At 38.0% G+C, this 27,507-nt stretch overlaps 3 protein-coding genes across 3 annotated transcripts; all 3 read right to left on the bottom strand.

Annotated features, from left to right (window-relative positions):
• Window positions 1-153: 153 nt before the first annotated feature.
• On the bottom strand, window positions 154-4,508 carry rax (retina and anterior neural fold homeobox). The gene is made up of 3 exons (XM_014988567.2): window positions 2,545-4,508; window positions 1,974-2,200; window positions 154-994 (listed from the first exon to the last, which is right to left on the bottom strand). Exons 1-3 carry the CDS (start codon window positions 2,795-2,797, stop codon window positions 545-547), a joined length of 930 nt encoding a protein of 309 aa, XP_014844053.1. The 5' UTR covers window positions 2,798-4,508; the 3' UTR covers window positions 154-544.
• Window positions 4,509-8,471: 3,963 nt separating this feature from the next.
• cplx4a (complexin 4a) lies at window positions 8,472-16,732 on the bottom strand. The gene is made up of 3 exons (XM_014988566.2): window positions 14,316-16,732; window positions 13,138-13,225; window positions 8,472-9,454 (listed from the first exon to the last, which is right to left on the bottom strand). Exons 1-3 carry the CDS (start codon window positions 14,477-14,479, stop codon window positions 9,227-9,229), a joined length of 480 nt encoding a protein of 159 aa, XP_014844052.1. The 5' UTR covers window positions 14,480-16,732; the 3' UTR covers window positions 8,472-9,226.
• A 100-nt stretch (window positions 16,733-16,832) lies between these two features.
• lman1 (lectin, mannose-binding, 1) lies at window positions 16,833-27,193 on the bottom strand. The gene is made up of 13 exons (XM_014988565.2): window positions 26,882-27,193; window positions 25,624-25,778; window positions 23,849-23,956; window positions 23,463-23,524; window positions 23,033-23,132; window positions 22,792-22,915; window positions 22,466-22,524; window positions 22,208-22,340; window positions 21,909-22,096; window positions 21,327-21,403; window positions 17,740-17,902; window positions 17,462-17,586; window positions 16,833-17,380 (listed from the first exon to the last, which is right to left on the bottom strand). The coding sequence occupies exons 1-13, from the start codon at window positions 27,078-27,080 to the stop codon at window positions 17,344-17,346; spliced, it is 1,530 nt and encodes a 509-aa protein (XP_014844051.1). The 5' UTR covers window positions 27,081-27,193; the 3' UTR covers window positions 16,833-17,343.
• Window positions 27,194-27,507: the final 314 nt, after the last annotated feature.

Below are 27,507 nucleotides of genomic sequence, written 5' to 3'. Positions count from 1 at the left end.
CATAAGAATTAATTCTCTAAAAGCTCTTAAATTGGTAAAGAATTTTTCCATTTGGAAACAGTTTTTAAAAAAAATATCTGAGAGTTTATTGTACAGACAAAAAATAAATTACATTTGTTACACTTACAATCAAAAAGACTGTGAATGATCAGCAACAAAGGTGTGGTTGTGTTGCCATCAAAATAATGAAAGGATACAAATGGGTTCCATTACACGTTTGTTTTACTGATAACAAAACTCTTTGCCAAAATGAGAGAAGATTAAAATAAAACAGAACATCACAGTTGAATCAATTTTCTAACATAAAAAATATATATGGAGAGTACATCCAAATAACTGTATTTATACTGAACTTTTTTTTTTTTTTTTACAATGTTTCAGGAACTTATGTATTGCCTGTCAGGATTTTGACAGTTTTTTTTTTTTCCTTGGGATTGGGACGTCCAGGTGTCCAGAATTTTACAATCCAATTTGCAGAAAAATACAATATTTTCAAATCACAGTCTTCTGGGTGTGCATGTCCGTCTTAACCCTCCCACTGGCATCACCACGTCTTCCCAATAGACTGAATGTGCTCCTTGGCTTTCATCCTCAGTGAGGCTATACTGGAGTTCCTTGGGTTGGCTGAGCACTGGTATGTGGGTGGCAGGGAGCACATAGAACCGATGTGGGAAAGGTGAGGGCTGTGTCCCAGGGCTGGGGAGTTGAATATAGACGCTGGCAAGGAAGGAGGCATGGACGGGGGAGGAGAGGGAGCGTAGGCACCCGGTAGGGTCTGTGAGCCGCCAATGAAGCCCGGCAGCGACTGCAGAGGGGCTGAAGATGTGATAGGGGTGGAGAGCCAGGGCTCCAGCGGCAGCCCGGAGCCCAGGGAGCTGGTGGTGGATCGGCCAAAAGACAGAAGAGAGGGGGAAGGGGTGTCCTGCAGCTTGATGGCGCTCACCTCCAGCTTCTCCTGACGACGCCACTTGGCTCGTCGGTTTTGAAACCACACCTAGAAAGAGGTGAGGATGGTAAAAAAAACAAAAAAACAACAAAAAAAAAAACAGTGTAACAATAAAGTAAAATGTTGTATCTTTAAGATTTATATTACAGCCCTTGTATGTAAGATACTGAAATTTATGGACACATTATAATCACTTAGTTAACAGATTTAAAAACTCTGTTTCTATATTACATATAAGTGACAGGATTGGATTGAGGGAATTACTCTTAAAAATTCCTTTTAACTTAAAGTATGTTTTGTATTTTCAGTAAAAGCAAATAATTGTATTGCTTTATTATCATTCGAAGTATTACTTCTGTTGTTCTACAGTAGAAGGTCTTAAACAAAACTTTGTACAGTCCATTGTGAACAGTTAGAAAGTTATTTATTTGCATATTTATTTGTATTTATTTATTTTTCTAGTTTTACAATTTACAACACACAAAATCAAGGGAACATGCCACTTCAAATGAATCATTTCTGTATTTCACATATAAAGGGATACTCTGGATTTCGCTGACTCAAAACTAGAATGAGTTCAGAATCTCGATCATTTTTAATCTCAGCTTAAAACCCATTAGGCACATAATACTTGGGGCAGAGAGACTTTTATTGGGGTATTTATTCTATTTTTGAGATATATTTCATTTTTATTCCCTTGCAGCAATTTTAACTCGCTGCTTTTGGCAAATATACTTTAAAATGTGTCTTTCAAACATATTTGTGAAAGACTCGTTTAAGGTGGAAAAATAAAACGTAAGCAGCCTACAGCTTTTGATGTGACTTTTTGTATATTCGTGTATTTTACAATGGGGAAAAACCTAGCGCATTATAAAAATATTCATACATAAGCAGATTATTATTATTATTATTATTATTATTATTATTATTATTATTATTATTATTATTATTATTAAAGCGACGTGACGTATCCTCCTTTCTATGGCGGAAAACAACTAGTGGCATTATTTTGGAGGCCAAGTCCCACCTGCACTCGGACCTCCGGTAGGTTGACCTTTAGGGCCAGCTCCTCTCTGCTGTACACGTCCGGGTAATGGGACTTCTCGAAGGCCCGCTCCAGTTCGTGGAGCTGGAAGGTGGTGAAGGTGGTTCGGTTCCGGCGGTGTTTCTTTTTCTGGTTCTCGTCGTCGGACAGCTTGCCGTCTCTGTCCGGTGAGTCCGGACCTGCGGAAGCTTCCCCGGTGCACACACCTGCTACGAAGGAGAAGGAGGCGTTCAGCGACTCAAAGAAAAAAAAATAAAAAATGGCGAAATTACTTTTTCTTAGAAAAGTTTAAAAGACAAAGCTCTATTTTCTTTCTTTTTTCTTTTTGAGTTTTTTTGTTTGCTAAAACTTTCCTTAGCTTTTTATGAAGCAACACCTTCTACATTATTTGACCCCACTTGTGACTTGTGAAACAGAAGTTGTGGCTGTCCACAACAGCGGCTTATTACTACTAAAAAAAGAAGAAGAAAAGAAGAAGTAATAAGCCAATATATCCTTAAGATATTACTGCCAGAAATGAAACAAAAAAGATACAAAAATTAAATCTACTCACTCTCACAACTGTCAGTGTAATGACTTTTCTTCCTCTGCGTCACAGTAACATTCCCGCTGCGGTCCGGGTCTTTCTGTGTCCCGGTGTAAGAGGCTGACTGGTGGAAGATGGTGTCCTCTTTGAAGCCCAGGATGGCCTCGATGCTGTGGACAGTGGACGGGTTGGTTCCCGGGCTCTGCACGGAACGTGCGGAGGGAGAGACGCGCTCATCCATCATCATCATCATTTGGGATGTAGATCCGAGCAGCCACATTGGTCGCTTCAAGTCCGGAAGAAATGTCAGAATTCACAGACTCTTACTTTTTTTTTTCTTCTTCTGAAACTTTTCCTCTCTTCTCAAGTCTTATTTTGGAAAAGTTCTCTCTGTTGTTATGGAGCATCTTTGCTGATGGGTTTTAAAGTGGTGCCTGTGCGGGACACCCCTCCCACGTCACGTCACAGAGGGGACGTCCTGCTGGATTTAGGGGGTAACATGCAGCCACCAGCCTTCACCCAGCAGAACTCCACCCCATCCCCATCCCATCCCAAGTGCATCAGCATGCCTCTAAACCTACTTACATAAATCTTAAAACCATCTTTCCTCTTCTCCAGATGTCATGTTCATGTTGGCGTGTGGAGTGGAGGGGGGGAAAAAAGGGAAAGATTAAGCCCACAGATTAAGGTACAACAAAATCATAATTACAAGATCTCTGGTGAGATCACAGATTGCAAGATGACAGCTTAATATTTAATCACATCTTCAAGATATTGTCACCAAAGATGATTTTGTTCGTTGAATTGTTTTGCAGATCAGAAAAATAACTGCAGTTTTCACACATTCAGATCTCAAGCTACCATAAACGTATTTGCTAATTGACAAAAAAAAACAAAAACTAAATTAACAGTTTATCTAACAAAAGGTTTTCAAAAAAAATGTCTAATAGTGTAACTAATGCATAAACAACAACAATTTGAGCTTATAGCCACTTAACAAACAAACATTGACAGCAGTGTGGTAATCCTCCTTAAGGGGATTAGTTATTTTACTCAAAAGAGTTAAAACCCCTAAAACTATTTCGTTTTTCCTAATTAAAGATGTTGACCTGCGTTGGCCCAACAGCGAGGGGGTCCATGAAGAATAGCAGGATACTAAATAAGTCAGTTCATGAAGCAAATAAAAAGCTCAATAGTAAATCCATTTCAAAACACGTTTACCATTTTATTGGAGAATTTAAACTGAAAAAACAAAGTTAAGTTGCTGGTAATCTCAAAAAGGGGCTTCAAAAACCACGATGCTGAAAATAATTCACTGTGTGAAATTATTTATTTCTAGCCTGCAGAAATCAAATGCAAAAACTAAAAAAAAAATAAATAAATAAATACAATGGACAGAAATAAAAGAAACAATTACTGTATGACTTGCTGTATGAATGAACTGTAAAGGGTCTAAGCTGCTCTAAAGATCTCAGCTTTTTCTCAGAAGACTTCTGAATGAGTAAAGTAAGAGACACAGGATCAAAAACATTTAGTGTCTTTGGGAATTTGCACAGGGTCACAGGTACTGGATCCTTCCAGAACCTGGACACTCAGTGACGTAGGAGAGACTTGGTGAAGATAAAAGACAGGATGCCCGCCAGCTGTTTTGCAAACTTCTTCAAAAGTCTGTTCCTCAAATTTAGTTTTGTAAAATGAGGACCTACTTTTTTAATAATAAGTTTTACATTGATTTTTTTAAGCTTTATTAGCATCTTGATAATTACTGTGATCAACATCAGTTATGTCACTCCACATCATTTGTTGTGAAGAGTTTTGGTCTTCTTCATTTGCCATTTTATCTGATTGCTTACAACATTTGGCAAATCTTCAAATCATTATTTTAGACTTTAACTTTTCTGACTCTGATAGTCCATGAAGACACATCAATATTTCAAGAATGATGCAAACCATTCGACTACCTCGCAGTCTGAAACATTTTATCCAGTATAATTTTATAGGAACTTTAAATTCCATTCAACATTGCATCGTTACATTGTGCAGAAAAAAAAATGGGAAAAAGATGAACTCGGTGAAGGAAAGATGGCACAGGCCGACAACCTTGGCAGCGCTGATCCTATTAGATGTAATCTGCAGACTTTACAAATCCACAGCCGTTCAAACTTGGCTTCTTGTAAAACTCTGAACGGTGCAGTTTCCCATCAACCAGCCCTCCCTCCTCCCCCCACCAGCCTCACCCTGATTCTCCTTAGCCTAATCTTTCCTAACTGTTTGGATAATGCCCAATTAAATTAATACCTGTTTATTTTTCACTCTGTCATCCCTGATTTGTGTAAAGAAGATTAATTGCAGCTACCCAAAGGTTACATGTTTCCTGGCTGTGTGACTGAATATGAGTGATAACCATCATGAAAACTGCTAAGGACTTAAATTCAAAGAACAGAAAATATACCTTTTCAGTGAATGTAAGCATCCACAATTTTTACATAATTAATTGGACTTATTGGGTTTTAATGGTAAGAATAATTATCTGAATTAAGTAGTTAACACTGTTTTCCCAGGGGATACAAGATGCTAACTCCTCTCCTGTGCATTTGGTTTTCTGATACAATCCCATATTCAAACTGGACTAATAATTAAAAGTGAAAGGAAAAAAACATTTTATATAAAAAAATTCCCCTCTCACCCTCTGTGGGTGGTCTCTTTCATCCTCTGAGCTCGGGTCCTCTACCAGAGGCCTGGGAGCTTGAGGGTTCTGCGCAGTATCTTGGCTGTGCCTAGAACTGCACATTTCTGGACTGAGATGTCTGATGTTGTTCCTGGGATCTGTTTGAGCCACTGCTCCAGTTTGGGGGTGACTGCCCCGAGGGCCCCGATGACCACAGGCACCACTGTGGTCTTCACCTTCCAGGCCTTCTCCAGTTCCTCTCTGAGGCCCTGGTATTTCTCCAGTTTCTCATGCTCCTTTTTCCTGATGTTGTGGTCACTTGGTATTGCTACATCCACCACAACGGCTTTCCTCTGTTCTTTATCCACCACCACAATGTCCGGTTGGTTCGCCATTACCATCTTGTCTGTCTGGATCTGGAAGTCCCACAGGATCTTAGCTCGGTCATTCTCCACCACCTTTGGGGGTGTTCCCCACTTTGATCTCGGGGCTTCCAGTCCATATTCTGCACAGATGTTCCTGTATACTATGCCCGCCACTTGGTTATGTCGTTCCATGTACGCTTTCCCTGCCAGCATCTTGCACCCTGCTGTTATGTGCTGGACTGTCTCAGAGGCCTCCTTGCACAACCTACACCTTGGGTCTTGTCTGGTGTGGTAGATCTGAGCCTCTATTGCTCTGGTGTTCAGGGCCTGTTCCTGGGCGGCCAGGATGAGGGCCTCTGTGCTGTCCTTGAGTCCAGCTTTCTCCAGCCATTGGTAGGATTTCCTGATATCAGCCACTTCAGTTATTTGTCGGTGGTACATCCCATGTAGGGGCTTGTCCTCCCATGATGGTTCCTCCAGCACCTTGTCCTCTGTTCCCCATTGCCTGAGACATTCGTTGAGCACATCGTCCGTTGAGGCTTTGTCCTTGATGTATTTATGGATCTTGGATGTCTCATCCTGGACAGTGGCTCTCACACTCACTAGTCCTCTGCCTCCTTCCTTACGGCTCGTGTACAGTCTCAGGGTGCTGGATTTGGGGTGGAACCCTCCATGCATGGTTAGTAGCTTCCGAGTCTTAACATCCGTAGCCTTCATCTCTTCCATTGGCCAGCTAATTATTCCGGCAGGGTATCTGATTACTGGCAAGGCATAGCTGTTTATTGCACGGATCTTGTTCTTGCCATTGAGCTGGCTTCTCAGGACTTGCCTTATTCGTTGGAGGTATTTGGCTGTGGCTCCTTTCCTTGTGACCTCATCGATGTTGCCATTTGCTTGCTGTATTCCCAGGTACTTGTAGCTGTGCTCTATGTCTGCTATTGTTCCTTCTGGGAGTGATACCCCTTCTGTGTGGACGACCTTCCCTCTCTTTGTAACCATCCGGCCACATTTCTCTAGTCCGAATGACATCCCAATGTCAGTGCTGTAGATCCTGGTGGTGTGGATCAGTGAGTCGATGTCTCGCTCGCTCTTGGCGTACAGCTTGATGTCATCCATGTAGAGGAGGTGACTGATTGTGGCCCCATTCTTAAGTCGGTATCCGTAGCCAGTCTTGTTGATGATTTGGCTGAGGGGGTTCAGACCTATGCAGAACAGCAGTGGGGACAGAGCATCTCCTTGGTATATGCCACATTTGATGGACACTTGTGCAAGCGGTTTGCAGTTGGCTTCAAGGGTGGTTTTCCACAGCCCCATCGAGTTTGCAATGAAGGCTCTTAGAGTCCTATTGATGTTGTACATTTCTAAGCATTCAATGATCCAGGTGTGTGGCATTGAGTCATAGGCTTTCTTGTAATCAATCCAAGCGGTGCACAGGTTGGTGTGTCGGGTTTTGCAGTCTCGGGCGACTGTGTGGTCTACAAGGAGTTGGTGTTTGGCTCCTCTACTATTTATGCCGATGCCCTTCTGTGCCGTGCTCATGTATTTATCCATGTGTCCGCTTATCTTAGCCGCTATGATGCCTGACATGAGCTTCCATGTTGTAGAGAGACAGGTTATAGGCCGATAGTTGGATGGGACTGAACCCTTTGAGGGGTCCTTCTGGATCAGGATTGTACGCCCTTCAGTTAACCATTCAGGGTGAGTCCCATTTTGTAGCAGCTGGTTCAGTTGAGCTGCCAGTCGCTCATGGAGGGCAGTGAGTTTCTTTAGCCAGTAGGCATGGATCATGTCAGGCCCTGGTGCTGTCCAGTTTTTCATACCTGAGACTCTTTCTTGGACATTTGCCACAGTGATGGTTACTGGGGCTTGTTCAGGGAGGTTGCTGTGGTCCTCTCGTAGAGAGGTTAGCCACTGTGCATTGCTGTTGTGGGACGCCTCCCTTTCCCATATGCCTTTCCAGTATTGTTCAGTCTCCAGCCTTGGTGGGTCTGCTCTGTTGTTAGTACCCTGCCATTGAGAGTACACTTTAGCTGGTTGGGTGGAGAAGAGCCGGTTAATCCTCCTGGCTTCATTCTCTCTTGTGTATCTCTTTAGGCGGCTGGCCAAGGCTTGGAGTCTTTGTTTGGCAGTTTCGAGTGCTTCAGGTATGGACATCTGGCTGTACTTCTTGGGTACTGATCTTTTCATTGCACCCCTTAGGAGCTCTGACAGCTGGCTCACTTCCCTCCTTGTTATCTTAATCTTAGCCTCTAACCGTCTTTTCCATGATGGATATTGGGTCTCATGGTTGCTCTTATAGCCAAGCATTTCAAGGATCATTGATGCTGAGTTGTATATCAGCTCATTGGTTTCTGTTATGGTGTTGGTAGGGATTGTTCTCAATGCTGCATTCACATCTTGAATGAGACTTTCTGATGGTACTTCACTCAGCCGTTGTAATTGGCGTCGGGGTTGCCTGGTGTTCATTCGGGCCACGATTCTCTCTCTCAGGTCAGTTGCTGTCTTGTTCAGCTGTGATAGTTCGTTCATTACTGGGGCTGCATACCCAGTCTCGGGGTGGGGAGTAGTTAACTCCCCCCTGACCTTACCTTTGGGCTCCTCCCTTTTGCCGTAGCATTTGTGTTGTACCTCGTCAATCTCAAGTTGTGATAGCAGTTGCCGTTTGCGGATGTTGGAGCACTGAGCTACTAGTTGTTTGGCAGTCATTGTAGACTGTGGGTGTCGAAGTAACCATTCCACCCTCAGTCTTTGCATGTAACCCCTCTGACTAGGGTTACTTGAGTAGTAGCATTCCAACAGATCCATGTTTTCGTCTCTCGCCCATTTCCGTCTTGTTCCAGTAGCCCATATATATATATATATATATATATATATATATATATATATATATATATATATATATATATATATATATATATATATATATATATATATACTTTTTTTTAATTCCACCACTGACTCATTGTTTGTGTTTAATATGCATTTTTATTTGAACAACAAATTTGTCTTCTCACAATCACGTACATTCGAGCATTTCAAAAAACACACATCTGTCGCCGCCTTTATGATTTCTGTATTTATACAATAAGTTTGTGCAAATTTGCAAATGTTTCTGCAAAGACTTAATCCAGCTGAAATTATTGCAACGCCTGAAAATCACATGTTTTCGTGCAACACCAAAGGTGGTGACCAAATATATCAACCATTTATACAGCAGAAACAAAAAAAGAAAGAAAGAAAGAAAAAAAACAATAAATCTGAGAGGAAAGTTGCATAACTCAGGAAGGATTGGTTTTCTATCAGCACATCTTGGATTACCTTGACTTTCTTTTTTAATGAAAAAAAAAACACACACATATAGAGACTAACCTGTCTCATTTCATGACAACACTGAACAATAAGAGTGGAAGGATTGGGCACCATTGACACAATATAATGTATTGCAAATTTGTGTGCAAAAGAAAAACTATATAGCAGATTTTTCTGATGGTTTTAATATAATTTCTTGTTATGATTCAAATCAAATAATGTGATATAACACGAGAGAGGGCTTATTCCCATGTATAGAACCTCAGACTCACAACTTGGTTTACTCCAAGCAACATGTTAAATTAATATCTTAACAATCCCCCACTCCCCTGTCTTTCCGCCATTTGCTTTCACCAGCCTCGGCTGTTCACATGACAGAGCACTTCTCCTCCGCTTTGCTCTTCAGCTCGGTCACCGTGGCAGAGGCTTTTTCCTTCAACTGGTCCATGTCCATGTTCTGCAGGTTCTGAAACTGGCCCATTAGGGAGTCCTTGCCCTCCTCCTCCGTGGCGTCCTCGTCCACCATCTTGAGCAGCTCCTCGGGTACGTCCACGTCGTCCCCGGCCATCTCTATCATGTTCTCGTCCTGCTCGCTCTGCAGATGTCAACGTTAACGTAGGAGAACGTGGTCAGGAACCAATGAGCTAAGATTCAGACATCGAGATATACGTTGATAAATCTGATAAAAGAAAAAAAAATGTCATCTTGTCCTTTTGGTTTATGGTTGTTTGCATTCACTTTGGAAAAGGAAGAAAAAAAAACACCATGACTGCAGACGACTGCAGGCAAACTCCTCAGTAGTTCTTTTAAAGGTTTGTTAAAAGGTTGTTAGAAAGAGGGGGGGGGAAGAGGGCCTTGATGCCTTGTTTGAAAGATTTGCTTCCAAGAAACAAACTTTGCATAAACTGAGTTTTAGTTGTCAAAAAATTGTAAACTTCTAAGAATAAATAAATAAAGAAAGAAATAAAGAAATAAAGAAAGAAAGAAAGAAAGAAAGAAAAACATGTGAAGAAAAAAATTCATGTTTTTTTTTCTTTTTAGCTTGACTTTTGGTTGAACTCCACTTACTTTCTCCTTACTTTTGTCTTTTCTTTTGTTTGACTCATTGCATGTTTGTTAGTATCGTTGCAATTATATTTTGAGGGTTTTTGTATTATCAAAATGTAAAGTTTTTAGGTTTTGTTTTTACCCAATTGTGTCATGGATAAACTGTTTTAGAATATTTATATTTTTATATTATCCTTTGCGTTTCCTTATTACAAATACAATTGTGGGTTTATTCATCAGTCCTAACAACATTACAATATATTTGTCTAAAAATGATTGTTGTATTGTTTGCTTAGTTTGATATTTGAGTGCGACTTTTGTCTTTGTCATGCAAACATCTTGGGTTACTCTTACAAACTGCACTATAATTATGAACTTATTGGAAAAATAAACATTTGTGTTTGGCTTTTTGGGCAAAAACACTGCTTTGACTTTATTGTTGTACAATCAAATCAAATACAGTGAATAGATCATTTAGAAGCAAACGGTGATGAAAACAACCTAGAGTGACTACTTGAGGATACTTTGTGTTTTCTGAGGGTTTCTGACTGTAAGTTTCCTCCTCTTTATTATTATTAAATCATAAGCCTCATAAGCAACTAAATGTGAATAGGCTCTGCCCTGTGACTACTTTAAAGTTCAATCTGTGGGATTATCTCAGACCCGATTTAGCCTTTCTTCCCAGGTACAGTCTAAAGATAACCTCTGTAATGTGCGCCTGTCTGCTTCCAACTTCCTGTTTCTCCTAAGAAACTATACTTTGCGCATTAATCCTAAATTAATTTTATGAATAACATTCGATTATACAAATCTTAAGAAGAAACTCAAGTTTCTTTATTGGAATAAAAACAAAACAAAACAAGAAAACAGCTAATGTTCAGACTTGTCACTTTTCTGGCCTTACATGTGATAGAAACGTAATTTAATGAAAACAATAGCATGTTATTGTCCAAATGTTATTACATGTTTGCTTTCAAGTCACTGATATTTAGTTAACGTCTTTAAAAAAGAAGCAATTAAATAAAATCTACCAAATGGTCGAAAAAGGAAACGACACATTGATGTGCCATTAGCTGAAAGCTATTAGAGCAGCTAAAGTCGCTGGCAGATGCACTGTTATCACAAGACTGCTGGTTCTGAATCAACTTCTCAGTCATTTACTGAAAAACTTCAGGATTGAAACAGTTTAAATGACGTCTCTCTACATACCTTATTGGCTCCCTCCATTACAGTTTGTTTCTCTGTCAAGGCTCCTCTGAAATCCACCAGTTGCCCAGTTTAGATCCACTAAAGTAAATGTTGCAGTTTGCTGGAGCCAGATCCCTCTGCCGGGGTTCGCCCTAATAGGCTTGGGACACCTGCTCTGTGGCATTTGGCTTGCTAAGACTAGAGGTGCAACAAGCCTTTCTTAGTAATCTCCTCCTGAACAGCCAAGTGCTGCTGTCACACAGAGATGACCTCAGCTAAAACCCGACCAAAGAGCGAGCTGAATTAGTAGATATTATTATTTTATTTTATTTTTTTGCATTTTTTTTAAAAAGGCTGTTAGATACAGCCCTTCTCCTGTCTTTGTTGTGGAATTGCAATGTTTACAGTAATTAGGAGCTGTTAGTTTTTAGAATATTACTGATTGACTTTTCTCCTGCTGTGGCTTCTTCGCTTTTCACTTTTACATTAACCTGCTGTTTCTTCCATCTCCAAGGTGATTTTTGCTATTTTTAAGCTTAAAACTTCAGTATCAGCTAAAAACGTCCAAATGTTTTTTTTTTTTGTTTTTTTTTTGGGGGGGGGAGGGATTTGGGCGTAGTTGGATCTCATTCTCTTAGAACCTGTAGTTTAGTCTTAGCTTCATAATTATCCAAACCACTCAATTGGATTCGGAATCATTGTAAACTGAGTAAACAATCAGCTTCACAAAATAATAGAGTTTTATGTCATACAGATAAAAATCCCTTAAATTAGATGCCAGAGAAAGGTGGGGAGGTGGGAGGGAGTTTCCTCCAGCCTGGCCAAATAAGATCTGATATTGGCTTTTTATACCTGAATTACTTTATAGAGAGTAAAACACCAACTTTCTAGGCAAAAGGTACATAGACAAGAAGTGCTTATACTTCTAATGAATGTTTATTCAAAATTTCTACTTAAATCTATGTAGCAAAATCAAAATTAGGAATGAACTGTAACAATTGATGTGTTAGATTATTTATGCAGCAGAACAAATAGTTGCTACTTTCTATTTTAAATAAAATAAATTTGATTTAGCATATTTATTTAAAGTTATTGAAATAACTATGACAGTGGAATCACAATATTTTACTCAAGATTATACAATAACAATCTCAAACCAGGTATTCAGATTCCTCAAGTAATTGATAAAACACAGTGCATGGATACTGCGTAAGGTATTTCCTCAAGGAGAGTATCACACCCTATGTTTTGTCTTGTTGGCCATGTGGTTAAATTGCATCTTAAAGGATGTAAATATTTTCTTTGAGTTTGGTAAGGATGGGATTGTGCAGCACCTTCGCTCTGAAACCACACACGGAGGTACTTGGGCTAACTTTGGTAGTACCCAGCATTCATTTTGGCACCATTATTTTCCAAATTAAAAATCTGTACAAAAAACTTCTGATAAGAAACGTGTAGAGACAATGCACGGTTATTTCCAAAGTTTGACTTAGATCAAGGAGTGGTGTGAAACTTGAGCTTAACCTTGTTTTAGTTGCCAGTTTTAAAAATGACTGGATTCCCCATTTGTAATGATCAGTGACCAGGTGTGTGTCTGTCAGCAATACAATAATGATGTATTCCTTAGTATTTGCAAGTTTGAACACTTTAGCAACACGTTCATCAAATGAAGTTGCAAGTGTGAGATAGTGTTATCGCCAAAATACCAAACAAACACTGAGTTGCTGCAGCTACGACTGTAGATGGATGGAAGCCATTTTGGGTTTTTGAATATTTTTAATTGTTCTGTTAATATTTTAAACAAGAAATTTAGAAAAAAAAAACATGACTTCTAAATGAAAATGGGACATATATTTAAATCCTTCAACTAATGACACCATTTCCAGTGAATACCAACTTCTTCCTTTAAATAAGTGGGAAAATACCTAAATTAAACCACGAAAATGTACTATTCAGTCAGTTAGAAATTATGGTAAGTTTCCTGACATGCTGAATCAAGACAGCTATATTATCCAACGTGTAAAGATAAAAACATATGTTTACCTTAGGCAGTCTGTATTTGTCCCTGAGACACACTCTGAGCGTTGCCCGCTCTGCCTTTTTGTGTAAGAAATCTGCATCCCTTTCCATCCTGGACAAATGAAAAAACAAAAGAAAACAATCTCAAGTTTATTTACTCTTGGTCACAAAAACACATTACAGATTAGTTAATATATCCTGTATTTAGTCAAGCTTTTTCATTGACTTGCATATATAAGTTTGTGATTAACTTGTTAACCATGTGGAAGAAATGTCAATGCTGGAAATGTATGAAAACCTTGTAGATCCAAAGGCCAACAACAAAGTTTACTTCATTCTTTCATGGAATGCCTTAGCAACATTGCCAATTACTCTTTACATTATTGCTTGGTTGCCTACAAAGAAAAAATAAATATAGAGATGGCTTCTATGAACGTTTTAGTTTCACCCAAGTTATGGTCGTGAAATAAAATATTTGCACATCTGCAGAACAAAATCAAACATGTAAATAATTGTCTTGTTTTAATTTTTTTTTAAATATATATCATTCAACTTCCCTCTGTAAAACAAATGTTTGAGTCAATATATTCCTGCATATTCAACAAAGCTCCTAGTGCACTTTACCTCAGCCATTTAAAGAGATTACCAATCCAGGATTACCTAGAATTTAGTCAAAACATCACAACAGGAGTGGTTTTCAAACGCCTCATCTTTCCAAGTCAGATGTAATTTAAAACCATTTTTACTGCCAGTCTGTTTTAAAAAATAATTGTTTTTTTTTCTTTTGTGATGTTCATATTATTTTACTTTAAATGTTTATGATTTTTTTTGTGTGTGTGTGAATGCCATAATTTAATCTTATCTTTCAAGAACCAAAAGACTATATTTAGCCACACAGACAAAATATATACAGAAAAAAAACCATCTTGGTTAGTCTCTTTTGTGACCTTCAGAAACAGATGTCTCTTTTAAGAACTCAACTTTTTAATTGTTCAAAAACAATAGAAGCTATTTTATTGCGCTTTCTTCTTTTTTTGGTGTGTTAATCAAAGATGTATACTTTTGACAGTGAGGGAAAAGCAGTGAGGCTGAACGTAACAAAACAATGCGTCAAGGTCAGATTTTATTCCCTGCAGCCATTTTGTTTCCCACAGGCTAGTGGCAACTGCTCAAAGTGTAGTTTGGTCCATGTTTCTACTTACTTCTCCTCTACCAACTGCTTTTGGTACTCTTCATACTCCTCGCGTGTCATCCCGGCTGCTTTTGCAGGATCTGATGGAGTGGCCTCCTCCTCTTTGTCGCCTCCACCACCAAGACCCATTCCTGACAGTGGGTTCCCAATCATGCTCTTGATCAAAAAAGCCATCACGAGTTCTTCCGAGTGTCTACTCTCCAAGGAGGGGGGTGTTTTCGAGGACTGAAAAAGTAAACGGTTCTCCTGGTGCTTCGCTTTCGCTTCCTGTAGCTTTCCAATCCAGTGGTAGCTCCCTAGCTAACCTCCTGCTTGCCTACAGAGTCAAGGACACACTGATGACAAGCAACAGACACATACATGCGCACGCAAACACACACAAACACACACACAGCCCGCCATAATCTGGATTTAATCCCTTCTGCTTCACTATACTAAGAGGCAGATGGCCTGCTTTTTTTCTTTTCTTTTTTTTTTTTTTACCTATTTTTAAATCGTGGAGACCTTTCTGGATGTTTTTCCAAATAAATTTTTAAGGTTTGAAGCACTTTTTTTAGGCACAACTTTTACCAAAACTCGCAGAAGGCCTTAAGGCTACATGGACAGTCTCTTTCAACCAAAAACAGAGGCTGTGTGCTTCCACCCACTGCTGCCTAATCATATTAGAGAAGTTCAGATCGGCCCATGTGCAGCTTACACTGCTGAGATCAAGCAGAGGGGAGAGAGGGGCAGGATTATACTGTATTCTTGTTTATCCCAATGAAGCCATCCTTCATGCAGTGCTATTGCTGAATAGGAACGTGACTGGCTAAAGGTGTGAAGTGGGGAGGAGTCACTCCATCATGGTTTTCGTAGACCTGCAGCTCTTTTTACAAACACATAAACAGATTAGTTCCATACAAGTAGCGCAACAGCATTCTCTCCTCTGGTATTAAAACACTTTTTTTCCAAGCATAATTTCAAGAACACAATGGCTTCAGGTGAAGATAATGTTGTGATTATCAAGTAGGAATGTGAGCTCATCTCCTGCTCAACCTAATATGTTCTCATTTAATTTCCACTAAAACATTGCAACATGCCAACTGTTTTTCTTTCCAGCTGCATCCAAGAACACAGCAGTACTTTTTGCTCCAGAAAAAAAGAACCTTACTTTGTAGGTTCACACAATGAGTCAGTGGTTTTATTAGGGTTTTTTGAATAAAATTGTGATAATGTGATTATTGATGATGTATGTATGGAAGAAGATAACTTGTTAGGGAGTAAAAGCTGTACGGCCCACCGCTGAGGAGACAGCTGCGAACTGTGAGACAAAAAGGACAAACAGAACGTCTGACTGGAAAGGCAGTCACGACTTCATGCTGACCTGGCTTAAAACAACATGATCGTCACTTCAGGCCTTTTCCAATTCATCATCCCTGCAGGAAAATACTTGAAAATAAATTCTAAATTTAACATTCTTTTTCAGACTGCCTAGAAACCCTGCAGTAATCAGAAAAGGATCCAATCAAAGCATTTTTTTTAAGGCTCCCTATTAGATTGCCTGATTAAAATACTCTTCATACCTATTTTTAGTGTTTTTGTGAGCTGGAACAGCACATATTTCTCCATTAGGGAGGAAGAGGAGCGGACTGCCTTCTTTATCAATGACTGTCCTGAGTTGCTATATGGAAACAACACATTCCCTGCAAGTTGAAATGTAAAGTGGCCATCTGACTTGAGAAGTTGTAGGAGAAAAAAAAATTAAGGAAACAGGTTTTATCACAGTATTTTGCAGTAGCATTGTGATAAGTGAGAATAAGAACTATTTGTTGTGTCTTAGCTAACAAACAATGCTTATTTGTAATGTATGAAGAGGTGTGATTTGTTGCACTGTAACTGTATTTTCAAATTTATTGACACTTTCATTGAACAGACAGTGGTCGTAAACACTGACGGTTATCATGATGGGCTACTCAAAGGTGAACAAAAAACTCTTGGTGGGTTTTGCTCTTCACAAAGAAATGTCGTCTAACAAGTCTTTGTAAATGCCATTGTCGTGTCAATCTTAGCGGGGTTTTAAACATTAACTGGAAATTTATCGTGACAATGATCAGTCTAAATCTTTATGACAAGAAAGTTATCATGAAAAATAATACAAGTGACCACCCTAGCAACATACTGCTATATGTTCCAGATATCTTTAGAAACAAATGACAAAGTTACAGACTTTTAGGTGACACTGTAAGAACATCTTAGCTCCTCAAACCTTTCACCCAATCACCTCATCCTGTTATTCTGGGCTACTCAAGCCAAACATTTAGCAACTACACTTTAACATGTCCAAACACCTCTTATGCAAAATGTATCAGGCTCATCCGTTGAGTGAAGACATCCTAAATAAATGCCCAAGCAAGTGATTTGTATTAAGATTAACTTCTGAACCTCTCTTGTATGATTGAGCTCGTTAGAGCATTATTTAGTGAAGATTAGTCATGTTCAAATTGTAATTTTATTTAAAAAAAAAAGGCAATAAAAAAGACACAGTGGCTGGTTTTTAACGGTTTATGTAAATTGTTCAGGCAGATTCAGACATTTTTTTTTTTTTATTTTTTTTAAGTTAACCAGAAGAGAAAAACTGAAATTGATCCTTGATGTACGGGCCACTGAAAATCTGTAGCATTTTATACAAAAATACGCACAATGTACACTTTTAGACATAGGTTGTCTTTTCTCTTTTTTTCAAACTGTTGGTTAAATTGTATGAAGTGAGCTCAAGGCAGACCCCAGATTTCAGAAAAAACAAAATCTAAAGCTCTGACTGAACAGAAATACTGAAAGGACCATGTTGCATCATGCTGAAAAGTCTCACACCGTCAGTCACACGCAATTGGCTGATCAAATTAAAAATGTTCTAATAATTAAAACAAAGTCTTATTCCACAAAAGCAGTTTCCACATACAATAACTTACTATCTGAAAATGATTGAACCAAAAGGAAAAAAAAAGAGAAAGAAATCAGACATTTCCACATGCATACTGTTGTTCTAGAAACCAACGTCATCAAAAGAACTTCTTGGCTGCTGCTTCCTGTTGGCTTCTGCAACGAGGACAGAAACAAATGGAGGTTTTTAAAAGTCATACAGACATGCTTTGACAAATCAATACCAGAGTTACTCACTTGTACATGATGTAGCAGAAGAATAAGACTGTCTGGATGACAACAAATATTGCAAAATGAACAGTGGATAAGCAGGAAGGCATGGGAGGCAGCTCTGGGCACTTTACAACCTTATCTCCTGGATTCTGTGAGTAAAAAACAATCAATTTACTATGAAACTGTCATTACAAGCCATTTATATTGTGAAATAAACTCAGTAATGTGCACAGGCAACACAACCCTTACAGACTGTTTCTTAATCCGGAGCTGCTTCAGAATTTCAAAGCCTGGAGAAATACCTGAACGTTACGCTGCACCAGGTGCTCCACGTCTCTTTTCACTGTGTGAAGATTCTCTTTGATGTCGTTGAAGTGTTGAATGGTCTCGTACGTCCCCGCTCCGCCTGCATTACCCTGGTGCTGGACTGAACCGATCTGCTTCAGAGACTCATAGAAGGAGCTTCTGCAGACGAGGAGGGGGGAAAAAGAGACAGACATGTTTCAGAGATGCTGAACTGCTAGGTTTAACCATCTAAGTGTCTCCCAAAGGACTGAAAAAGACCAAGAAAAGGAGACTTGGTGAGATGTGAATATGCTGTGTGGTTTTGTTTAATTTCAGAAAGAAAAGGTCTAAAATTAATCCTTTAATCCCCATTCACTCCTCCTTACATATTCTCAAAGTTCAAAAACAGAAAATTACCATCTGATAAAAGAGGTCATGATTGCCAAATTAATCCCCTCGTAAAATATGTTCTTACAACAGATTACAAAGCAAAGAGGGTTAAGAAACAGAGCAGAAACTATCTGGATTATCTCTAATGTATAACAGGCCAGCCATGATACTGGACATCAAATTAAAATGTGGATTTTTCAAGGCCAAAACCAAAAAAAATAAACAAAAATATTTTATCAATTGTTTATTATTCACCAGATTTGCCTACAGTGATTTTTTTTTTCCAATTTAAAAAGTAGACTAAATTGTTAAAGAATATATGAAACAATATTGGTCAAGGAAATTCTTAGTATTTGAATATTGCTTTAACTGAGGTTCTTATAAATGTTTATCTTAATGCAAAGTTAACAAAAAATATAAAAAATGCTTAAATTCCCACATTAGTTTCAACAGAAAAAAGAAAAAAAGAAAACACCTGTAACCGAAAGGTTTTCTGACAAATTTTACATTTAGTTCTGCCAACGTCAGCCTAGAAATGATTCTTACCACCCATAACAGGACACAGAACAATGATTATCAATGCACATAACCATAATTCCTCGCTGATTGAAAAAGAGGCTGTAAATCTGCACTTTCACATTCAATTTCCTCCGTATATCGAGTTTAAATAGAGTACGGCATTCTTAGAAAAAAAAAAATCTAAGCCCGGATCACATTTCTCGGCAAATTGTCGTTTCTTAAACTTGATTACGAACATGGAGAAAGCAATAAGTTTCCCTTATCATCTTAAAACACATCTAAGGCGATTACGAAGGAAAAAGTGCGCTGACAAATCAACAGAATTTCTAGCGGCGCAAGTAGGAAGGCCCTGGGGGAGGATTGCTGCGACAAAATCAATTTGAGGAGAAACCATGTTTTTGCTTGTGTATGACAGATGTATTTAAAGACCACTAATCTGATAAGGACAAAACAGTGCTAAGATGTGGCCTTTTCTTGCTGAGCCACATGGCCGAGGTCTGAGACAGGGATGACATATAAACAAAATCTAATTTGTGTCACCATAAATGGGGAAAAAAAAAAAAAAAAAAAAACACACTTAAGAAAGTAAATGAGCATTTATTAAACCCTGCATATAATCTTCATCTCCTACGACTGACCCATTTATGAGCAGAAAGCCCTCTTTGTGATCAGACTTCATCTCTAAATATACAAACTGTGTTTAAATGACGGAGCAGGATAAACTGAGAACTTAATCTACAAAGTAATACAGATCAGCCGCTCATATTAGCACATTAGAGGGGGGCAGCTGCAGCCTTTTGCCAGTGTCTGAACTTATTTATCCTAAAGAATCATAATACAACCCCTCTGCTGAGGTTAAAATGGAAAATATTGAAAATATTTAACGTTCGCCGTCTTATTTATTTGATATTGATTTAAGTAAAAAGCATGTGAGGACACATTTATAACTTAAATAAATCAGATTCAAGCTGCGTGCAAGTTATTCAAGTTATTATATCGAATTATCATTCATATAATAATTTACATATTTTGGTTTTCCGATTCATTCTTTATGCAGATGGTGCATAAAAGTGAATAAAAAACTCTTGGCGAGTTTTGCTCTTCACAAAGAAATGTTGTCTAACAATTCTCTATAAATGCCATTGTTATGTCAATCTTCATGACACATAAAAGTATGGATACATTTTATACACTAACCCAAAAGTTGCTTTTATAAAACAGTTTATATCACGTCTAAAATAAAATACAATGCAAAAATGTAATTTTTGAGATTTATTTTTCCTATCCTATATATGTGTTATCCAGCAGTGTTGGAATTTATTGCATTATTAACACAAGTTAAAAAGCAAAATAAAATGCAAAAGGGGCCCAAATAGTTTGATTTAACTCTTAAGGAATAAAATTATTATGAAACTTTTTACTAAAAATATAGACTAGTCAAAGTCTTGACCTCTTTCGTCAATACTGCCAAAATTATGCTAACAAACAGCAATAAAAACATACCATAAATGTCTCGGGTGTAGTGGTTAAAAGCTTAAAAATTCAAGGTAATACAACCCAAGATAGTTGAAACAAATTATTTCTTTATAATTTGTGAAGCTGAAAATAAAGCCATACATATTATCTAACATTGGGATTGATAATGTATATATATATATATATATATATATATATATATATATATATATATATATTTTTTTTTTTAATTAATCTGCTGCAACAAAATCCTAACATCATCAGTTCATATGCTCTTAACAGCTAAAATGACAATGTGTACGCTCAAGCAGTTTTACTTGCTGTAAGTACCGAAATCATCCCGTCTTTTTGAGGTTTTGCCATGACGGGCAGAATGATGAAATCTCTTAAGCTGCATTATCGTAGGATCTAATTCTGTATAGCTTCTCATTTTCAATTGGAAACCATTTCAGGTTAAAAAGCAATAAAAAAAAATAAAATAAGGAGATTACAGCTAAATATCACTACATCTATCATGCCGTAAATATTTTTATTTTAATCCAAGTTGGGGTTTTTTTTTATTTCAAATGCTGTAATTGAATTAGTCATATTACTTGCTAATAATTGATTAGTGGTTAGCAAATTATATATCTGAGCAAATAAATATCATATGTGGGGTTCCTCAAGGCCCCACACTTGGGCCACTTTAATTCAACTTAGCCAAATTTGGATTGTAACACTACAATGTCTCTTACAATATGATAACATAAAACTTAATATTTCTGACGCCACTTGACCATAGTACACTACAGTCACTGAGGCGAAGGTTGCCGATTACAAAAACAAACCAACATTTATTGAATTCCTCCATAAAATTTTATATATATATATATATATATATATATATATATATATATATATATATATATATATATATATATATATATATAATAAAAAAATACATGAACATAAGTCCGAGTGGCAGCCATTGAGAGAGCAGCAGAGACTCATAAGGTGGTGGTATAGACGGGGGTGAGGAAGAAGATGTTACAGCAGCTGGATTATCAGACTGGCCAGCACCTGCGATTTTACAGCTATCCTGAGATTAAATATGATTTAGGAGATTTATCCAGCAGGATTTCCCTTGTTTTTTTCAGGTATCATGGATGTGTCTTTATGTTTGTTGCAAAAGAAAAAACAACTAGCTTTTAAGAATAAGTTCTGTAATGCTGGTGCTCACCTCAGTTCGTTCAGGTTTCTCAGAAGCTCCTGCTGCGTGGCGATAACGGAGCTGAGCTGCTGACTCGCAGAATCGAGCTGAGAGGGAAATACAGATTAATTCTCCGAGGGATAAATACTCTTGCGTTGATGTTTGACAAAACAGTTGACTAAACATCAGAGTGTTTTACTGTATGGCCCAAAATTATTTATACCTCTGGCACATTTAGTTTTTCAATTATTTTCATTCAACCAAGAAGTTTGCTACTGATAGGAAATCAGAGATGCATCTTTCAAAAAAAAAAAAAAAAAGAATAGAAAACTGTAAAACAAGTAAAATAATTTCTCTCTTTTTATTTCCACTTGAATAAAAATGGCAAGTTGAAAATAATTGAGACCCTTCTCAATAATCAACGGAGCAATCATTAAGCGAATAAATTGGAAAACCCAGCAGTTTGTCGTTAGCTGGCTTTTTTTCCCAACCTAAACATACCGAAGTAAGTCAAACATATAGTTAATAACACAGAAAACCACTAGAGGTGAGACTTCGTTGAACCCCAGGTCAGTTAAGTTTGTATTCAGTGTAAATCACTTGTAGGCTCACCTGTCCTGACCCGGCACTTGTCCCCTTCTTGGAAATCTCGTCTGTGATAACTGAAACGTATCTACGCTGCTCATCCAGAATCATAGCGAGCTGCCGGTTGATCTGCTTAATTTCCAGATGGATCCGGTTCTGGCCCTCAAACACCTGACGAATCTCGCGGTCGTTCACACTTTCGTACAAATCGTCGACTGAAACGCACACAGACGACCGGAAAGAGTCAAAGGTAAATATCAGTGAACTCTATCCATGTTCTGTTTTTATATTAGAAATATAACTTTCAAACATGTTAGAAAACTAACTTGGCTCTCCTTGGACATTCGGGTGATCCTTCTGAAACTCTTCCTTCTTTTTATCAAGCTCTTGCTGAAAGTTCTGAAATTCCTCTTGATACTTATCTTTCTCCTCTTTAGGAATCTCAGAATCAACGGAGGGCTTCAGTGAAGATCGCATGCAAAAGAAAAACAAAACAAAGAAAAAAAAAGTAACAGCTGGATTGGTAATGTGGTAAAGGACAACTGGAAAACAAGTAGTTAAAGATAAAAAAGAAATGGGATTACCGGTTGTTGGCCTGGTTCAGTGAGTCTGAATAACAAGAATGACAAAACATCGTGGTCGTCTGACGGAAGTAAAAAGAAATAATTAGGAAAATCACAATTTTTATACATATATATATATATACATATATATACATATATATATATATATATATATATATATATATATATATATATAAGCACAGAAATGAAAAGAAACTGCTGAAAACCAGATTTGTGATAGATTGAAAGGTAAAGCAAGGGTTGTTATATATGCACAGCATATGATTTGAATAATAAAAAAAGTACAGGTATTGTACAGGTATTTAGGGTAGGGATCAGAGTGGTACCTGCTAAACCACCAGTGGCAGCTGAGATGCCAAAGAAGCCTTCAGTCGGAATAATCATGTTTTCAACCTTTGTGCAGAACTCATAGTCCTCTTTGTCTGGAGTGAATCCATTGTTGATCAAAACCTAAGGAGGAACATAAAAAACAAAAAAAAAAATCAAGCAATTTGGTAGAAAATAAATACCCTTTATTATTCAGACATTCACTGCTTTAAAATGTTTGATTCCTGTTCCTTCTCCTACCGTCAGGGTCTTCCTGTAGTAGGTTATTTTGGCTCTGATCGGATACGGTTTGTTTCGGAAGTCTCTCAGACACGTTCCAAGGGCCTGCGTGGTGCCGTCGCTGAACGAAAACAAAATTTAAACAATTTAAAACCAAAACACAGAAATGCTACACAAATATATAATTTTTTGTGATTAGGAGCAATCCAATACAAACTTTACAAGATAAGTGACTGACGTTAATGTTTTCGTAAACACTATTGACTCTAAGACAAACTGGAACGGCACAGAAAAAGTGATTTAAAGCTTTCACTTGCCCAAGGCAGATTAGAAAAGACAGAGGATTATTTACTTTCAAGCAAACATAATCATATTTTCTAATCTTCTTTAAGTTGCTGAAATTTGAGTTGGTGATGTCACCCGAGGGAAGCGAGAAGAAATGTTTACTTACTTTTGGTGGTCGTAAACAAGGTTGCCATTGTTCCCGACGACGAGGATGGCCGGGTTATTTTTCTAGGATTGCGAAGCAAAAACAGAGAAAACATGTTAATCCTTTTGTGATCTGATGAGCAAAGGTGGCTTAGCTTGTAGGTAATCTTATTTACAACATATATACTATACCTGCTCACTAACAATAATTTTTTTTTAAACTATTTTTCAGAGCAGTTTTACATTTTCAATAGACAAAGCCCCAAATCTAATGAATATATATATAAGAAATAACGTATCTCTTCTGTTACAGACACAGTTTGAGCAACCTTATCCCACCTAAAAACAATCCTCTGGTTTTACATGTTAATCGTGAATTATTATTGGAAACATAAAGACGACACGAACCTTTCCATCGTTGTCAAACGAGTCAAAGAAGACTCCGATTCCGTTCCACGTGTCAGCAGCACCGTACACTGGGCCGTCGAGGCCTTGCTCGCTGGTGAACCACACTGCCTGTTGGAAGGAAAACAGAGCAAGACATTAAATTTGCGGTTATTTAATCTTGCTTAAGGCAAATTGACAACAGCAGCATTTTCTTTAGACACATCCTTTGACTTGATGTCAACTGTGGGAACTTGTATGGTTAAGTCTGTGCTTTTCCAAATCCTGTCTCAGTTCGTAAACATAGACCTCAGATAATAATAACAGTCTAATGACTGGAAAAAAAAAAATCAAATGCATTATTTTTATCTTAAAGTTTTATTGAAACAGGTGATTCTGGCCAATGTCTGACATTTTACATTAAAAGCAACTTTACTGTACTTCTGTAATGACTTGACCACCTTATAAGTGAGCCTGGACACATGGTAATTAAAAAGTTAACATTTATTCGAGTTCACTGCAACATGAATAACGGGACAAAGATAAAGTTATGATTTATAGTGCAACTCTTGACTAATCAACTGTATTTGACTTGACACAGCTTGACCCAAATTAGACTGTACAGACATCTACAGGATGATTAGGTGAAACAGGATAAACTATTTATTCACCTTCCAGGTGAACAGGAGAAAACACTTTGCATACTGTAATGTAAAAATAGTCTATATAAGTATTTGTCTCAGCATTTCCTTCTAACTTACTGCTAGCTAGTGAAAATACTCTTTCTCAAAAAAGACTTTTGGGAAAAAGAAGTTAATCTTTGCTTCTCTATCAGCTGCGAGTTGTGCAGTCGAACAATGTCAGAAGTCATTTATGTGTTCAGGTTGTTTTGTGTAATAATTAAACACCATGGTTATTCCGTTTCTATGGGGAGGACACACCTTTGAAAACCAGCATCACAAGTTTAAAGCACATAATGGGCTAGGCAGTGTCATAAATGCGCTGATGTGTTGTGTAAGAAAGCAAAGGAACGCAGAGGGGAAAAAAAAAACATGATGCTACTGCATTTTGGAAAGGTCATGAATGTATGAACCTCCCACTTCTAGAGACACTTGGGTGACTTCATGAATCAGAGGTTTTTAGAAATATATTTAGCTAAAGAGTGACGATGAGTGAAAGTGTCCACAGCACACACATATACACACACCCTTTATAACATCTGCAAGTAAAGATAGCCAAGAACAACATTTCAATATCAATGCAGTAGCTTAAAATCATACTTAAAAACAAAAGAAATTCCAAAATTTAACTTGAGCACATTTATGGTGCCACTTATGGTGGTAATGCAAAATTGCATCATCCGCCTAGTACATTCCAAAGGGATATACTTCTTTTTCTACTTCTTTTTCTGTCCTGGTTTCTGACTTCTACTCTCTTCTCTTCAGGCTTTCTGTAGTTCTGGAAACTGAGCTCTTCATGGAAAAACATTGATTTTGTGTCTGGCAAAATATCTTTGTTGCTGAAGTGATATGACGACCCTTTTTAAGTTCACAAGATTTTTTTTATTTACACTGCCTGGAAGAGGAAGTCTGATTTGAGATGACTATTTTTTACACTTCCAGTAACTCGCTAATCTATTGAATCAAATTCTGATTAATTAAGATTATTGTTTAGGACTTTGCGCTGAAAAAGATGCACTCCAACCTGGAAAAAATAAATAAATAATAAAAAAAAATCACCACAATCTTTCCACGGGATAAACTGGGCTGCCTTGTCTGCAAAGAATTAAAACTGCTCACCAAACCGTCTGCTCCCATCCTGCCTCTTCCCGATACTCTGAAGGTCACCTCAGCCTCCCAGTTCTCAAAGTTGACTTTATTTTTTGTCCACACGGAGCCCCTTTGACTCTTGAGGGATGGGGTAATGCGCACCTGGTCTGCACTTGGAATAGCATCTGAAATCACAACAAGAGAAAGTGAGTGTGGAAATGAAGATAATGTGCTTTATAAGTAACAGTTTTTCAAGCAGTGGTGTAACACAAGGCTCACATCTGGGGTTCCTCCTAATCTTAAACTACTCTCATTCATAAGGCATTGTTTTCAGAAAATACTGTATTCATTTCCATTGTGATACCCATAATTGTCTTTTTTTTTTTTACTTCACAAACTCCTTATAAACTTCAACTGATCCCAAACAATGCTGGCTATATCTCCAGGTTCCCTTCAAGGAGTATATCACCCTTATCCTTAAAACTTTGGACACTGATACAGCAAAGTATCTATGTACAGTAAAGTCACATCTAAAAACTTGTTCCATACATACATCAGCATTACAAGTGTTTCAATCTAAAAGTTGAATGTTGACCTATCTAGCTGATGTTAGAGGGCGAATCTTCTGCAGTTCTGTTTGCAAACAAGCTTGTGTCATTTGTCACTGTGACTTGACCCTTGGAGTTAGGACTCGTGTTGAGTTTGTGCTTTGCAAACGTTACGGACATTTCTTTTTACAATTGAAAAGATAATGTAAGATTAAGAGGATGAATCAAAAAGGCATTCTTATTTAAAAATCTACCTTTATACAGAACTGACTTGTAATCTTTAGAATCTAAATAGTAAATGTAAGGTTTTTTTTTTTTTTTACCCTTAAGTAGAGCTGGCTTACTGGAAAGGAAGTGTGATCCCCCTGCAGTTCATTTCAGCATCTGGACAAATCAGTGTGCTGCTATTTTCCCAGACAAGAAAGGAAAGTAGCAGCTTTTCCTGTCTGCAGACGCTGTGGCATCAGCCAGGTCTTTTGACAAATATTAAACGCGTGCCAGCGATTCATCGGGGCTATGGATTGGAAGCTGGTGTGCTAGGATTCATTTAAGCATTTTTTTTTTTTTTTTTTTTTGGTGCAGGTTGAGAGCTAAGCAGCATCGCCTTGAACACCCCGAGCGGAAACCGCTGCAAGCGAGACAGTCTCGGCTGTCATCCTCTCATTGTTAGGGTCCACTCTTAAGGAAATATTTTCCTTATCAGTTTGTTCTGTGATGTTGACAGCTGGATACAAACTTACTTCCACTGTGAATCCAAAACGGGATACCGCCGTCGGACTGAGACAGGTGCGGTCCTTTGAAGCTGTACTTGTACTCAAAACGGCGGTGAGGGGGCTCTTCCGGGTTCGAACCTTCTACAGCAACGTTTGCGAGACTGCGGTGGAATACTAAACCTGCGAGAAAACTTAATATGAACACTCGAGCGTTGGACACCGCCATGTTTCTGTCTCACTGCTGACGTAGCGCTCAGTCCGACAGCATGACGGGATGCCTGTAGGGCCAACAGGGCGTTTTCTCATTGGTCTGTTTTCGGCTCCATTTTTCTTATTTCTCCTCCCTCCTTCCACTCAAGCTCTCTGTACCTCCGTACGACTCAGCGGTGGGAATTCAATTCTCTTTTCTGAGATTCAAATCATTTGGCTCAGTTTCAGCAACAAAAAAAGAGCCGGTGTTCTTCTGTCTGTCGGTGCTACGCGTCTAAAACGTCTACCGTGATGTTTACCAGCCGAAAACTACAGCAGGCTGTGTTAATGTTAAATATCAGTGATTCTTGAGAATAGGGACAAATTGGGTTTAAATTTTCCCCAATTTTTTACAATTATTTCTCAACCTTATGTATGCAAATATGACAAATAATGTTTTGGAA

Source organism: Poecilia mexicana, unplaced genomic scaffold (genome assembly GCF_051168715.1).
Source record: "Poecilia mexicana isolate PSO_F unplaced genomic scaffold, ASM5116871v1 scaffold_12, whole genome shotgun sequence".
Taxonomy (NCBI): Eukaryota; Metazoa; Chordata; class Actinopteri; order Cyprinodontiformes; family Poeciliidae; genus Poecilia; species Poecilia mexicana.
This window is presented reverse-complemented; position numbering and strand designations above follow the sequence as displayed.